The sequence below is a fragment of the Ciona robusta genome, chromosome 10, assembly GCF_009617815.1.
Source record: "Ciona robusta chromosome 10, ASM961781v2".
Lineage (NCBI taxonomy): Eukaryota > Metazoa > Chordata > Ascidiacea > Phlebobranchia > Cionidae > Ciona > Ciona robusta.
In genome coordinates, this window is record NC_143244.1 from 1,732,686 (window position 1) to 1,747,185 (window position 14,500).

General features: G+C 34.6%; 1 protein-coding gene across 2 annotated transcripts; it reads left to right on the plus strand.

Moving 5' to 3' along the window:
- Positions 1-486: 486 nt before the first annotated feature.
- Positions 487-9,881, plus strand: LOC149729418 (junctional adhesion molecule 3B-like). Of its 2 annotated transcripts, none has more exons than XM_089886462.1 (11): positions 487-690; positions 1,129-1,264; positions 1,638-1,795; positions 2,147-2,224; positions 2,439-2,528; positions 2,962-3,089; positions 3,808-3,898; positions 4,739-4,846; positions 5,465-5,492; positions 6,160-6,250; positions 7,869-9,881. In XM_089886462.1, the coding sequence occupies exons 1-11, from the start codon at positions 651-653 to the stop codon at positions 7,890-7,892; spliced, it is 972 nt and encodes a 323-aa protein (XP_089742588.1). In that variant the 5' UTR covers positions 487-650; the 3' UTR covers positions 7,893-9,881. The 2 variants fall into 2 exon arrangements, with proteins under 2 accessions (XP_089742588.1, XP_089742587.1); XM_089886461.1 differs by having other exon boundaries at positions 9,262-9,881.
- Positions 9,882-14,500: the final 4,619 nt, after the last annotated feature.

A 14,500-nucleotide genomic window follows, 5' to 3' on the forward strand; every position in this document is an offset into this window, starting at 1 on the left:
GCGCGGTCAGTTTGTTCCATGTTTAGTTTTGGAAAAGGGCGCTATTGTCGCATTCAATTCAGAGCAACATAATACGACAATGAAATTAAGATATTAATACCATTCAGAGAGTTAGGTACTTTTGCGTTTACTTTCCCTAATTTGGTAAAATATGGAGTTTCTCCTAACCCTTTTATTTGCGATGAGGTCATTCTTATGAGTTTGAATTTACTCAGCAGAATCGTTACAACATTGCGTAGGAAGGCGAACATTCAAGTCGGGTAGTCTATACACTTCCTGTTCTGTGTTTAGGTCTTACTGGAAAATTTCTGTTTAGCCTATTTAGTACATCTAAGTTAGTTTAGGAACTTAGGAATTTTAACATTTGTAACGTTATTTGTAGACTGTAGTTATATGTGTCGTTGCCCTATGGTTTAATTTCTTTATTGACAGTGTGCCAACTAAAAAAACAACTAAATAATTTTGTCATTAAAATATCCAATGATTTACTTTCTATAGAGTTCACTTTCCATATTTTCAGAACATTGGTGCTATTTTCAGTGTTTTTTTTATACCAGCTTACATAATTAGAAAAACACTGTTATTTGGATATATACCAAGAATATTAAACCTGAAGATATTCCTTCTTAGTTTTATTGTGTCTGTCCGCAATGAATTTTAATGTTTTGTTATGTGCTGTTTTAGCATTTGGTAAGTAGATGGGATTTATTTTAAATTAGAAATTACTTTCTTTTGTCCTTTATTTTATAAGTTGTGAGCACATTTTAATTTTTTGCATGTTTTACTGTCACCAGTATCGTTTAACTGATGGTTCTCATGTTTTTGTATTTTATTTAACCTCGTTATTGGGCTAAAAAAAACAAAATACGACTAAAACTTATACAGTCAAGTAAAACACCACAAAACTACCATTATTTCGTATGTGTATTAGTCACGGATCACGGTTATACATTTCGAGTTCTGTTTTAAATTAAAAATAGTAGATAATATTCAGTAAGGATGGGGTTCCTATGTATGGCTTGTAACTTTGGATATCAGATAGGGGAATTGCCCCTTTAAGACAAGGTTATCTACGATATAAGTCCTACACCTACAGCTTATATCATAAGTTGTTTACTTTCTCTACAGTGTGTTGCTGTAATGGAGTGCGAGTGACACTATTAAATGGTGCTGCAAGCCCTCTTCCTATTGAAGTAACTTTGGGAAATCCTATCACGTTAGCTTGTTCTTATCAACCTGAAAATGGGAATGCCCAAGACGCAAGGTTGGTGAAGCTGACTTGTTATATTACTTGTCTGCAATTAAACTTGATTTAATTGTTTGTTTGCCCTTAACTTTTTAAATTTGGTTTTATCTGGTTTGGGAACTTTTTGGCGGGCCTGTACATAGGTTTATGTTCAGATCACAGAATTTACTCAATTTGTGGGCTGTTTTTTTCAAATCTTGCCAACGGCTTTTTATTCTGAAAGTATTTATTACATAAAAGATATATATATATATAAATAAATATAATAACAAACTTGAGAGCAATATCTTTTAACAAGAGAAAGATAACTTGACGAATAGCACATATAAAAATTACAGAACATTCTCGATTTGTCTGTCACTCTTACTTTCAACAAAGTTTTCTTTCTTAGGTTAGAATGGCTGTACAGCACTAATATGGATGGAACAAGTACCAGTGGTCAGAACATTGTTCTTGATGGTATTATTCAACCTAACTTTAATAATGGAAGGTTTTCCATCGTAAATCCATCCAGCTTGCAGATCAGTGAATCTATTAAAACTGATACAGGTAAGCATTCGCACTGGCCATACATTTTATATAAAAAAAATAATGGAATCAGTGAGCATTTAGAATTTTGGGCACCGAACTGACTGAGTGAAACAAGTTACCCAAAGTCCTATCACTACAAGCTTACCCGTAAATCTAGGATTTATGCCTCAGTTGGCCAAATGCACCAACATCCAGAGTGGTACATTAACATACATTGTTGCATAGTTCATATCATGGGGTGTAATATCAGTACCATCATGCTATGTATACTTAAAGATATTAAAAATAAGCTTCATTGTAAATTTTGATATTCCTAGCCTTTGTATTTAAATAAGTATAATGTCATTGAAACTGTATTTTTATTCTCAGGTTCATATACTTGCCTTGTCACGCTACCCAATGATACACCAAGCAAGGGAAGTGGTACATACCATCTCACTGTCAATGGTAAGCACAAATCTCGAATTCTGTTAGATTTCATAACACAGCCCATTTAATTGTTGTATTAAATTGTAAAAAATAACCTACATAAACAACTTTTTTTGTAAAAAACTCTTTATTGTTCTTGTAATTTATGCAAAATTAATTTGTAATGTAATCCTTTTATACCTTTTGTCACCAATCTACCTTTGATCTAATGTTTATGATGTAAAACCTACAGTCCCCCCATCGCCACCACAGTGCCAATACACTTCCGACCATGCACTTACTATTGGCTTCGCAGCAGAGTTTCGATGTTTATCAGTTGAAGGTAACTTGGCCTCATCGGTTATTTAATATTTTGCATGTTAGTACTAAAAAAGGCATGTTTATGCTCAATGACGTGATTATCCAGTTAAAGACTTGAACTTTCTGTTACTACTTAACGAAATGCCTTTGGTTAACCAGTTACTGGTTAACTTTTCACAGCCAAGTAATTATATTCAAACAACATTATACATACAGGAGTGTGTTATTGTACAAACAGCAGAAAAGATAGATCATAGTGCCTACTGGCCATTAAATAAACGTTATACTTTTATTCTCTTTTAAACATGTTTTTTAAATGTCACCTTGCGTTTATTTTGAAATCATGGCCAATGTGCGAAAAACCATGTTTTAAACCTAAATTGTGTTATGGTTTGTGTTATATCATGAATATAGTCATATTTAATATGTAAATTATCTGATATATCTTTGACCAGGTATTCCTACCCCAACATACACCTGGTTTAAAAATGGGAGACAACTTCCGTTAAGTGCACAAGATGATGTTACCTATAAAAACGCAAGTTTCAGCTATAGTGCAACCACAGGAGTACTCAAGTTCTCTGTAAGTAATGTCTAACACAACAAAGTGCTTGTATGTCTGGTTGCTATGTCTTGTGGATTTTGTACGAATAACAAAGTTTAAGTTTTTCAATGATGTGTAAGAAACCCCAAGAAAGTTAACTGGAATTTCCAGCTGCCATATTCTTCTGCAGCTGTTAATCCCTGCCTGCTGTATGCTTAACTATATGACCTGCTAACTTTTGAAACCAGGGTGATATCATGTTATCCTGTCACTCCAGTTTAACTTAAAAAATCAACTTAAAAGTTTTCAGTTAAAACTAAGCTATGTTTACTACATGTTTAGTTACATGCTGAAATAAGATATGTCGAGGTTATTGGAAATTAAATCACTAATGTAATGCTAGGTTTGTGGTTATTTATTGGTGGAATTGGGCAATTGGCCAAATCAGGCCTACTTACTAATTAAACATATATTATATCGAACTATAGAATAATTACTTTACATTTAAGTTAGCGTGAATGAGTGATTAGGTACTTTCATTGAAACCGAAGGACACAACATTTGTATCCTTGTCTCCTTGGGCAAGATACTTAACAGATATACTCCAACCCTGGGTGTCGGGGTAATAGGTCAACTGTGGCCTAAATCTCAAGTCCTAGGACGTGTCATGCTATAGGACCAACCCCCACCAACTTAAATTAACTTTAGGTTAAGATAGTCAATTTTAAAATTCAATAAATGAATTATAAATCCACAGAAAGTAACCACTGGTGATGCAGGGACCTATTATTGTTCATCATCAAATAAAATCGCGACCGAGTCGTGCTTACCTACTGTTATCACAACTAGTAAGTCAGTTATCTTTAGTATATGAAGTATTAGGCTTCTGGTGTTACTCAATGTGTAACTTTTTTAAGTAAAATGTTTTTGGGCTAGTTTTCGTTAAAAACATGCAGCTAGTTGTATTTTCAAACTTGCTAACAGTTTATTTAATACTTCAATATGCCTCTCACAGTCTAATCCTTTCTAAATTTATAACAAAACTATTGATAATATATTGTATTGAGGATATATTGTATTTAGTAGTCAAACTCAAAGTAATAAAGGTGTTGTAATATTCCACCCCTTTATTTTATGTTGTAATGCTGTCAGTAAAAACCTTCTTGAATAGGAAATACAAACAAATAAAACCTTTGATATCATTTTAACCTGGTAAGGATAAATCAATTTTGTTCCTCTGTCACGCTACAGTAAGCACCCAATGAATAGGTTTCCCCCACAAAATATTGTATTACATCACCCAATAGCCTTTCTATAGGTGTGTGCATTTTAATGACTCGCTCACGCTGTTTACAACTGTGGTAGCTCTCTATTTAAATTGGTAATTTTTCTTCTTCTCTGGAATAGCCAATTACATTATGCCTGGTATTAGAACTAACATAATACCATTATATAATTCAATTCATAACATTTATGTAACAATACAAAGTAAGAATTGCCATGAACTGGTAAAAAAACACTTTATCATATGGTTTTAGTGTCTAGAGGTTAGAAATTTAAATATCCTGAGTGGTAGGACGTAGGACCTTAATATTTTAAATGTTATTTCAATGTTTGTGCCATCAAAAAAAATCAAATTATAAAACTATCATTATTTCCCTCATGTTTATGTCATTTCTTTTCTGTAGAAAACCAGGATGTTGGGATGATAGTCGGAATTGTGTTTGGAGTTTTATTCGGACTTATTCTTATTGGTGTTTTAGTTTGGTGGACATGGAGGAAAGGATATTGTGATGGTAAGTGTTTATTATATTGTATTGCACCTAGTTAGGATTCTAAGGTAAAAGTAGCTGCACAATCTGCTTTATAATCTGTAGCACAAATTAACATAAATGTGTTATACTAAGTTGTTACAGAAATGTAGGAACTTCAAACCTTAGTAAAAGGTAATAAAAAACTGTTTCAAAAACTTTAATTTCGTATTTTGTATATAAAATTTTTGTTTAACACTTGGTTGAGAACATTTAAAGTGAAAGTAACTACACTATATGTAGCCATTGTAACATAAAAGTGTGAACTCTGTATGATAGTAGTGAAAAGTTGTTTAAAAAGTTAAATTCTGTCTTTTTATGCTCAGACTTCCAAGCAGTGTTCACATTGTTCATATATTTATATACACATTGCACAACACTAGCCAACAATGCTGTATTGCTGTTTTTTTTTAATGCAACAAAGTAGAACAAAAAACATTTAACTTGTATGGTGCAAATCATTCAAACTTAACCAGAAGCGCCACTTTACTTTACGATGGTTATAAACTGCTACGCACACACAGAGATAAATGATTAACCTTATGTTTGACTTCCCGTATGAACGCTTGTATGTCTTGTTTAAGTTTTCTTTGTTGTACACAGGTTTGTCAAAGGAAGACGACCCAGATGAGTAAGTATTCCTGGGATTGATAATAATTTAAGACATTCCAACCAATAATTTGGCTTTGTTCCACAGAATATACTTTTCTAACTAATAACTATGTCTGCCTCCCCTGTATTTTTAAAGTTTGGCCCCTCCGCAAATGTTAATGTCTAATAATGGTTTTGGTGGAAATGTGTTTATAATTGGATGCAGAAAATTAGTGTTGGCAGGTTCAAGCAGATATAATTACACCATCAATCAAACTATAATGCAATATATTATTAATGTCCAATTGCTGTCATACTTTTCTTGATTGTACCAGTACAATATTAATATATATTATATAATCATCTTATGACATCTACTCTACTTAAACTTTATTAAAAATATTGACCCTGTCACTCAAGTATGTTTCACTATCAATACTATCAATAGTTTAAGCAACTGTTGTCAAGATGTGAAAAGCCTGTTTTATGAAAAACTTGTTGTATGTTTCATACACCTTCTGCCGTTTATAAGTTACCACTTAACTTTGTAGGTAATTGTTTTTATTTTGTATGGCTGACAATTTGGACAACCTATTAGTGATAGTGACCACTGGGTTGAAGCAATTGTCATTAAGTGTCTTACCCAAAGACACATAAAAGCCCACAATGGTAGCAGTGACAATATTAATAAGCCTTTCTATTCATAGGATTGAGGACGATGGTTCAAACGACATCATGCTTGACACCAATGGACCAACTGTACATAAACCACCCAGTGAAGTTAGCTCAACCAGAAAAGTGAGTTTTCAATCAACGCTTTGCAAAATACCTTTAAGTTGAAATCAAAAACGCCAAACCTGGGGTGGTAGGGTAAGCAGGCAAACCATGAAATTTCTGAACCCCATTAATCAGTAAATATTACAACCAATGAGGCTAAATCTGTTTCCCAGCCATGGGGTTTATCCATCACTGCCACCCCTGCATTTATCAATGTGTGGCGCCTATTATTTAAATTAGCCTATGAGTTTTCTTTTCTAAAAAAATGTTTTACCCTACGTGTATTGGAACGGTGATAAAGCATGAAGGGTGTTTAATCAAGAGACAAATCGCTCGCTTTTCGTTTGAACGTTAAAACACGCTGTGAAATGCGTCATATCTTTTAACTTGGTGTGCCGTGTGCGTGCTTTTGTGTTGTGGTGGTCGTGTGTTAATAGTATGTATCGGTAATCGGTATCTCTAACGTCATCTTAATAGCAAACATTCAATGTAGTTCCCCAATACATCAATTGCATGCGCTATAAATCAATAGAAACGGCTCATTTACTTTAACGCTAACTGCCTCAATGCCCTTGGTGATTCAGGGAAACTTGGGCTGTAACTTCGATCTAGCAGCTAACGTAATATTAATATTAACCAATTAACCACAATCTGCACAAAGTTGCATTTATGGTAACTTGTAAGCAAGCACGAGGTGTATGTACATTACTACATACTAGTCCCATGTTCGGACGTTCGTTGCCCTGCCATGCGAGGATAAATAAGATACATTCATTCATTCAATCAGTTGGCGTGAAGGGTACAGCGTGTTACACTTGGTAACTCGTAAGCGGGCACGAGGTGTTTAAAACAAAGCAGCCGTGTTATAACGACTGTCTTTTTCCCCACCACGCGACGATAGATAAGTTTATTCATTCATAACCGCACTATACATACTACCGATCCAATGTAATTGCTTATACACATCACGTAATGTATCAACCTACTAATTATAACAAACTACATTACCAGTTTAGCCTCTGGCGCTTTAATACAACGTCACATTCAACCCAATACAAAGTACATTACATACCACTCATGATATGCCTCATCATTTTCAATTATTGGTACTGTGGCTGTGGCTATCAACTTTTTAGGTTCTGTGGTTTTTAAGTCCCAAACTTTTTGGTAATTCCAAGGTTTTTATGTGTGAACGCCTTAACTTTTAATTGCCTAATGATAACTTGTAAAAAATATCTGCTAATCGGGTTTGGAAATTTTGTTTGAATCCAGAGTAAGAACTGCTTGTATATTGTACATGATTACACAAAAGTCTCGTGTTTAAAACCCAAGTTTTAAGTACACCTATGTTTTATACCGCTTCAGTGCTTTATTTCATTGCCCGCTGCATATTACGCTTTGCAAGCTGTAGCATTTTGTGCCGAATCCTTGCAATCATTTCTTTCCTTATATTTTAGCTAACATAGTTGGCCTCATGCTGCACACTCGCACTACTAACCCCACACTCAGTCCCCACTAAGCCCACTTATACGAACCCCCACCCCACTTACGTGCACAATGTCAGCATCGTGACGTCACTGTGCCCGGTATTTCCTCCCGTGACGTAACACCACCACTAACGATGATTAACCTATCACAGCAAGAAGCGTCGATGATCATTTGAAATATCCAATCAGCGACCGAGGAGATGTCACGTGACGCAGTCCCTCCAAAACTCCAACTTTGTTTTTTTTTATGATTTTTATAGACACGTCATGCGCCAGGGACGTCTACTAACACATAAAATAATCCATCTAACGTTTCGACGGCGCATTTTGAACGTATTTCTACCAAGGGTGTTTTGACCTGAATTAACAAGATTAATTAACACTGCTTTAATCTCTTGCTGACTTGTGGCGTAATTAGCGGGTTAATTATTCGCAAAATTCAAACGACCGTGGTCATATCTTCTCTAATTTTGTATTTGTAGTTGCTTTTGTTTTTTTTTTCCTCATTTCCAAGATTTTTACTTTTTACTCAAACAAATGCGGTACAAACGTGTAAAACGTTAAAGTCTTTCCTAAGCATGGTAGTGGTTTCGCGCGCCACCGAACGGTAGGAGTTCTTTCCTACCACAGGTTTCAATTAAGTTTGCGGTGCTGTGCGTGTTGAATGAATTATTAAACTTAAAACCTGATCGAACGAAATACTTTTTGGATCTCTATACTCGGGGCTGGATTTCAACGACCAAACTTATAAAATATAAGTTAATTTGAATAAAAAACAAACAAATAAATTCAATGCTATAATGGGTTTAAACTTTAAAGTGTCTCGCAACTCCCGAAACGCCATACTGGCAGATAATTCTTATCTTAGAAAGAAGGCCCCATATGAAATCCAACCCTGGTTGATAGCATCACTATGAATGTGGTGTTTAAATGCATTGGAATGCTGCATGCGGAACATAATGTAAACCATTCCACTATATACCACCGCCTTCGTATGATAAGCCAATAATTCCCACTATGCAGTTCTTTATCTAAAACCCATGATAAGGCGACTCATTCTTCCATGGTGTTTTGCTAGCGTTGACATACCACGCTAACAATACGTTTATTGACCAATTCGAAGCGAGGCTTTATTGCCCGAGTCCCGAAACGTTGTATTGTATCCATTGTTTAATTGAACTGACGAATGTATTGATTCCGCTTTATTGAAGTTAAAATATCGATCAGTATCAAGTATTTAGTTTTTCGATTGCTTATTCAAACCACGCTTTTTTATTGTACAACCAATGCTTTATTTTCAATATGTATAAACTGTATAGTAGGGTGGGGTAAGGTGGTCCATGTTTTCTATCTCCTTTATCGTCCCATTGGTTAGCAAACACAAACAAATATTTAAACAAATATACAACCATATCCTTGCTACTCTAAAAGAGCGTTGTTAATTGTTCAAAACACGACAAGAAATGTGGAATATCTTTAGCTAACAAATCCATCTTATCCCACAGTACTGTATAAATATAACTTAAACTAAACCACATTTCACAGCCGTATCCCGATGGCGCAGTGCGGGTTATGCCATAGCTGGAAAATTCAGCGTCTGATCAACTCAAAACGGCATATTTTTCTTAATTATATCGACTATTGCACTGCAAATGTTATATCCTGTGTAAATTTGGTGCTGTTTTTATCAATTTTGATTTAATTAGTTAAATTTCATTTTCAAGATTTTTTTATATTTTTTGGTCAATTTTTTGCTTTTGCTGTATAAGAGAGCTAGCTTTTTTTAGTAAGCTTACAAATTCATATATTTACTTAGTAGTTAACAGTATGATCATGTTTTTAATAATTATGTTTAGTACCTGTAGCATGTGTTTCTTATCCACTGGTCGCAATCAAGTGAAAAACCATTTAAAAAAACTTGAAAATAATTCATATATGTATATACTGTTTGCATGTGTTAATTCGTAGACTCTCGCAAAGTACCTTGGAGTTACATAGTACACCCAGTAATCTTGTAAATATGTTTTATACTTTCTGTTTATCTCGAGGCGCATTGGTACTTGTAGTAAGTAGCGATATCATAAGTTGGTTGAGACTGGCATTAACCACCAACTGATATTTGTGTTTTTCTTTCATGATGTAAATACAATGTATTCTAAAACGTATATCTAACTAGATTTGTATTCGAGCGAGAGTTCATTAAACGTCTGGTCCATGCCACAGCTAACGCTGCCTCCAGCTCCTTGATTTGCGGCTCTATGCTGCCACCATTGTGGTTTGTGGCCGTATGTATTTCTAAGAAAATATAAAATCCATGAGCAAGACACTTAACGGAATTGAAACAACTCCGTGATCAATATAATGAGTTATCCAAATTGTCAGTCATACATAAATAAACTGTAAAAAATCCATCAAAAAGTAATCACGTACAAAGTTACCTTATACGTGGTCGTAAGGGTATGAGGTGTACGAAACAGAACATCAGTGTTATAACGTCATTGCTCCACCACACAAGGGTAAACAAGTTGCAAACAACAAGTGTCGTAAAATATGTGGTGGTTAACGAAAGGCATGTTTTTCGCCGCACGTCACATTGTAAACACAGGGTATTGCAGAATATTCTCGATTTTACGAATCTACCGTTTGTGACGTAAGTCACGTACACGGGGTCTCTGTGACGTCACCATTGGAAACTGAACTCCCAAAATATTAGAAATGATCGACACAGAACATGTAATAAAAACCAGAGATAAAATTGACGTAAAGTACATGATTTTGGGTAAGATGGTTCATGTTCTCATTCTAGGGGTCCCATTTGGTATATAGTAAACAATGAGTATTAACAGAATAATATAACAGTATCCTCACGACTTTAAAAGAACGTTGCTAATTGTTAAAAATATTTTACTTTGCAAACAGTATATTCATCTTACCCAGACCTTCTATAATTCATTTGCTTGAATCGTTTGCTTTGAACTAAAGTAAATACAAGTCAATGTTATTTTCGCCTCGGTTGAAAATCAAAACATTGATGTTTTTATTCAGCTACAGTTTCTTCCGGCAAATCTTGCGGCTAATTAGCGTCGACTTGCGCAACGGCGAACCGCATGAATTTTTAATCGGTAACCAATTTTCGACAGGACGCAATAATTGGGCAAATTCGCCGCGCTTTGTTTTATAAACGCCGCACTAATCACTACTTCCGCCAAAACACAGGAGTTTTCGGAGGAAAAATCGAAGGCATGCTGCAGTTTAAAAAAGTCTGCCTAAAAGTTTGGCTAAAGCAGTCGTATTGGAACCAGAGTCGTAAAAACAGAGGTACTTTTATGGCTCTGATCGGAACCAATAACCATCAGGGTTGAATGATTTTCTCGGAGAAGTTAGGCAACATTTAGTTTATTTTATATTGTTCTTTTATAAACAAGTAAGATATGTTAATGGCTTAGTTTAGACGTAGAGACGTAAACTTTACAGGGCAGTATACAAGAATGTATTACAACATAAATGCACCTTGAGTATCCTCACAAGTCGGAGTTTATACAGGCTTATGGTTGTTATGAATGCACATTATAAGGGTGGGGGAAGACCTTAGCACATTATATCCACACTTCCTGTTTGTGTTTTAAAAAAATAACAACGGTCCATGAAGGTCGTGAGGATACGTTTTTTTAATTCTTTGAATGTTTTTTTTTGTTCACTATACCTAATGGGTCGAGAAAAAAGAATGAAAACGCGCCCCAACTTCCCCACGGCATTTAATCCCTTGTCTGGTAGAAAAGTTCGATACCAAGATGATATCGTGTTGCTACTACAAGACGGGGCTATGTCATTTCATAATGGCGAACGATTTACATCTTAAAATTTGTCCATCCCTTATTCGCCGTCATATAGTCACTTTACCCACCGCTTAATAATATGTGTTTAGTAGGCCAATAAAAGGTGTACGTCGCAAAAATGCGCAGTGTCGCAAAATGATTAAATCAAAATTAGTATTTTGGTACATCAACCCAAATTGCCTGCATTGGATTTTAACCGTAGAATTTTAAACTGTACACACGTATTTTTTGTTTTAAAAATCTTTCTTAAAAATACTTTCTATACACCGCAGGTATATTGCGCTATTTTTCTGACGCAACTTGAATTAAGTTTAATCAAGCAGTTGATTCCAAAATTAAGAATGATAGTTTGCCCGCTTTAGCACGAATCGTAAGGCCTCTCAGTATGGCCTTCTAGGTTGTTAAGCCATTGCTTTAACCCAATTAAGCGTTGGGCCGAACAGTTGACGTAGATAGATACCTATCAAAGGTATTCAACGTCTGTGGTTGTTTTATTGCCGATTTAACGATCGCCTTCGTAAATACTCGGCATGTGTGCGCACGTATACGTTGTAAACGCCATTGATTTTTTTCGGTACTTAAAACGAAACCATCTTTTTAAGGCGCTTCAAACTTTTTAAGTTTTTAGTCGCTGCTGACATAGTATAGTCGACGTTGTAGGTTTGTGGTCTATGGTCTACTGAATACATGTTTAGTATAGACCACATGGCAGTTTCCCATAGTGTATCGATGTTGTAAAATGCAATGGTCTGATTTGGGGTTTAGTAAGGATGTAGAGTCGAAGTTGCAGCAACTTAGAATAATTTAAGTTTAGTATATAGGCAAATCGTGGTTCCTTTTTTTCGAACTTTATACAGTTGCAACGTGCTTATATACTTAAAGATTGAAACAGCTTTTGTAAGTTTTCACATCGTGTAATTCATTTTGACATTGACTCAACAAGGCGTTCGGTAAACGCTCGAAGAATTTTGCAAATTACGACTTGGAAGTTTAAAAATATAAGAACATGGTCTACCAGGGTTTAGTATTTAGCCACGCTTTTTTGACACTTTTACTCGAGCAGTTTTTACTCGTATACCGTATTTTCAACTATACTGTCGTTTTTTTAATTTTTTGGAAGTATCGGAATTCCCAAAGTTTAGTTAAAAATTTATTTTATTTTTTTAGAAAAAGTTTTTTTTTCATTTAGAGTTCCAGGCACAGTTATAAGAAGGGCACGAGTGTAGCAATGTCCACGGCAGTTAAATACCAACGTGGTGTAATATAATATGAAGCCCGATCTTTATGACTATTATCATTGCGGCCATGTATACTTTATACAGAAAGATATAAAATAAAGTTATGAGAGCAAATGACCGCATGGGAGATTTATACGTGGCTAATATTATGGTATAAACTTAATGAATTCTTATACAGCCGGTTTATTGCGAAGTAACGTATTTCAGTTTTGTGTCCTAAAACAATCAACTCTAAATAAGTTTAAGTTTCAGTTTGAACTATCTTGATTAATACTAAAACTATAATGATTTATATTTTTTATTTTAGTTTGATCTTTTTTTATATTTTGTGTTTATTACCAAATTGGACGAAAAATAGAATAAAAAGGTGTCCCATCTTCCCCCACCATTCTATATTTTGGGACGAAATGGTTCTGAAGTAAAATGGATATTTCCATTTTCACTTTCAGAGTTGTTCTGTACCAACCTCACTAACATGTCTGTAAAATTTGTGATTGTGAAAAATATAAAAAAATTGTTGTACAATTTTAAACATCTGTTGGTATGGCTATATTCGTATGTATAGAAAGAAACTTATCTTGCTTTACGTAAATTTCAATACTGGTATAAAAGGCTGTCAAAACGCACTCTCACAAAGCTAAATGAGATTAAATTTAAACCGAAATCCGGGCTAAATTTGGGATAAAAGATATTTCAGACTAAATAGCGGCTGAATTATCATTATCTTATTGATCTTTAAATAAAAAGTGTGTTAAGAAAATACTTCAAATAATTAAGCAAATATGCATATTATATATAAAGTGTATAAGAGCATATTAGATGCATTGATAGCATATACAGTAGGGTGGGGAAAGATGGGACACTGTTTGGGTCTATTTCCTCTTCCCATTTAGTAGTAAACGAAGAACATTCAATAAATTATAAAACTATATCCTTACGACTCTCATAGACCACCGTTAGTTGTTTTAAATACGGTCAGGATATTTTGATATTATGTGCTAAAAGTGTCCCATCTTCCCCCACCCTACTATATCTATTTATTAGATCAAAAAACAATTATATTCGATCCCATATAATAGAAAGAATCATTTATTAGAGCGTTCGTATACAGAGTGCATTGTGTTCTGATGTGGTAACTCGTAACTCGTAAGCGACCACAAGGAGTATGGAACAGAACACTCGTTTCATAGAATGACTGTTATTGCACACGCGTAGAAAATAAGATGTGGTAAGGTGGTGAGATGGGAAACCTTTTCATTCTCATTTCCCGTCCCATTTGGTAGTATACAAAGAACATTCAAATAATTATAAAACATTATTCCACGACTCCCATAGGCCGCTGTTAATTGTTTAAAACACGATCAGGATATACGGATATTATGTGCTGAAGGTGTCATCCCCCCCCACCCTACTATATATTAAAGTATTTTTTTATTTTAAAATGCAAGCGCCAAAAATACTTTGTGAACTAACAATTTCTTTCCCTTGTATAACGTAAACATAAACCATGGAATGCCAGCTGCGGTTAAAACGCGCACTCTTAGTATTCCCTTATGGGTTCGATAATTATATATTTACTTACTGCGCTAAATCATAATGGCTGCATCAATAATTGTGCTTAAATGCTTCATAAGTTAAACTATTGACTTACTTTATGGGTTAGTTATGTGACTATCACCATTTTATTACAAGAATTAGCATTTTCAAATT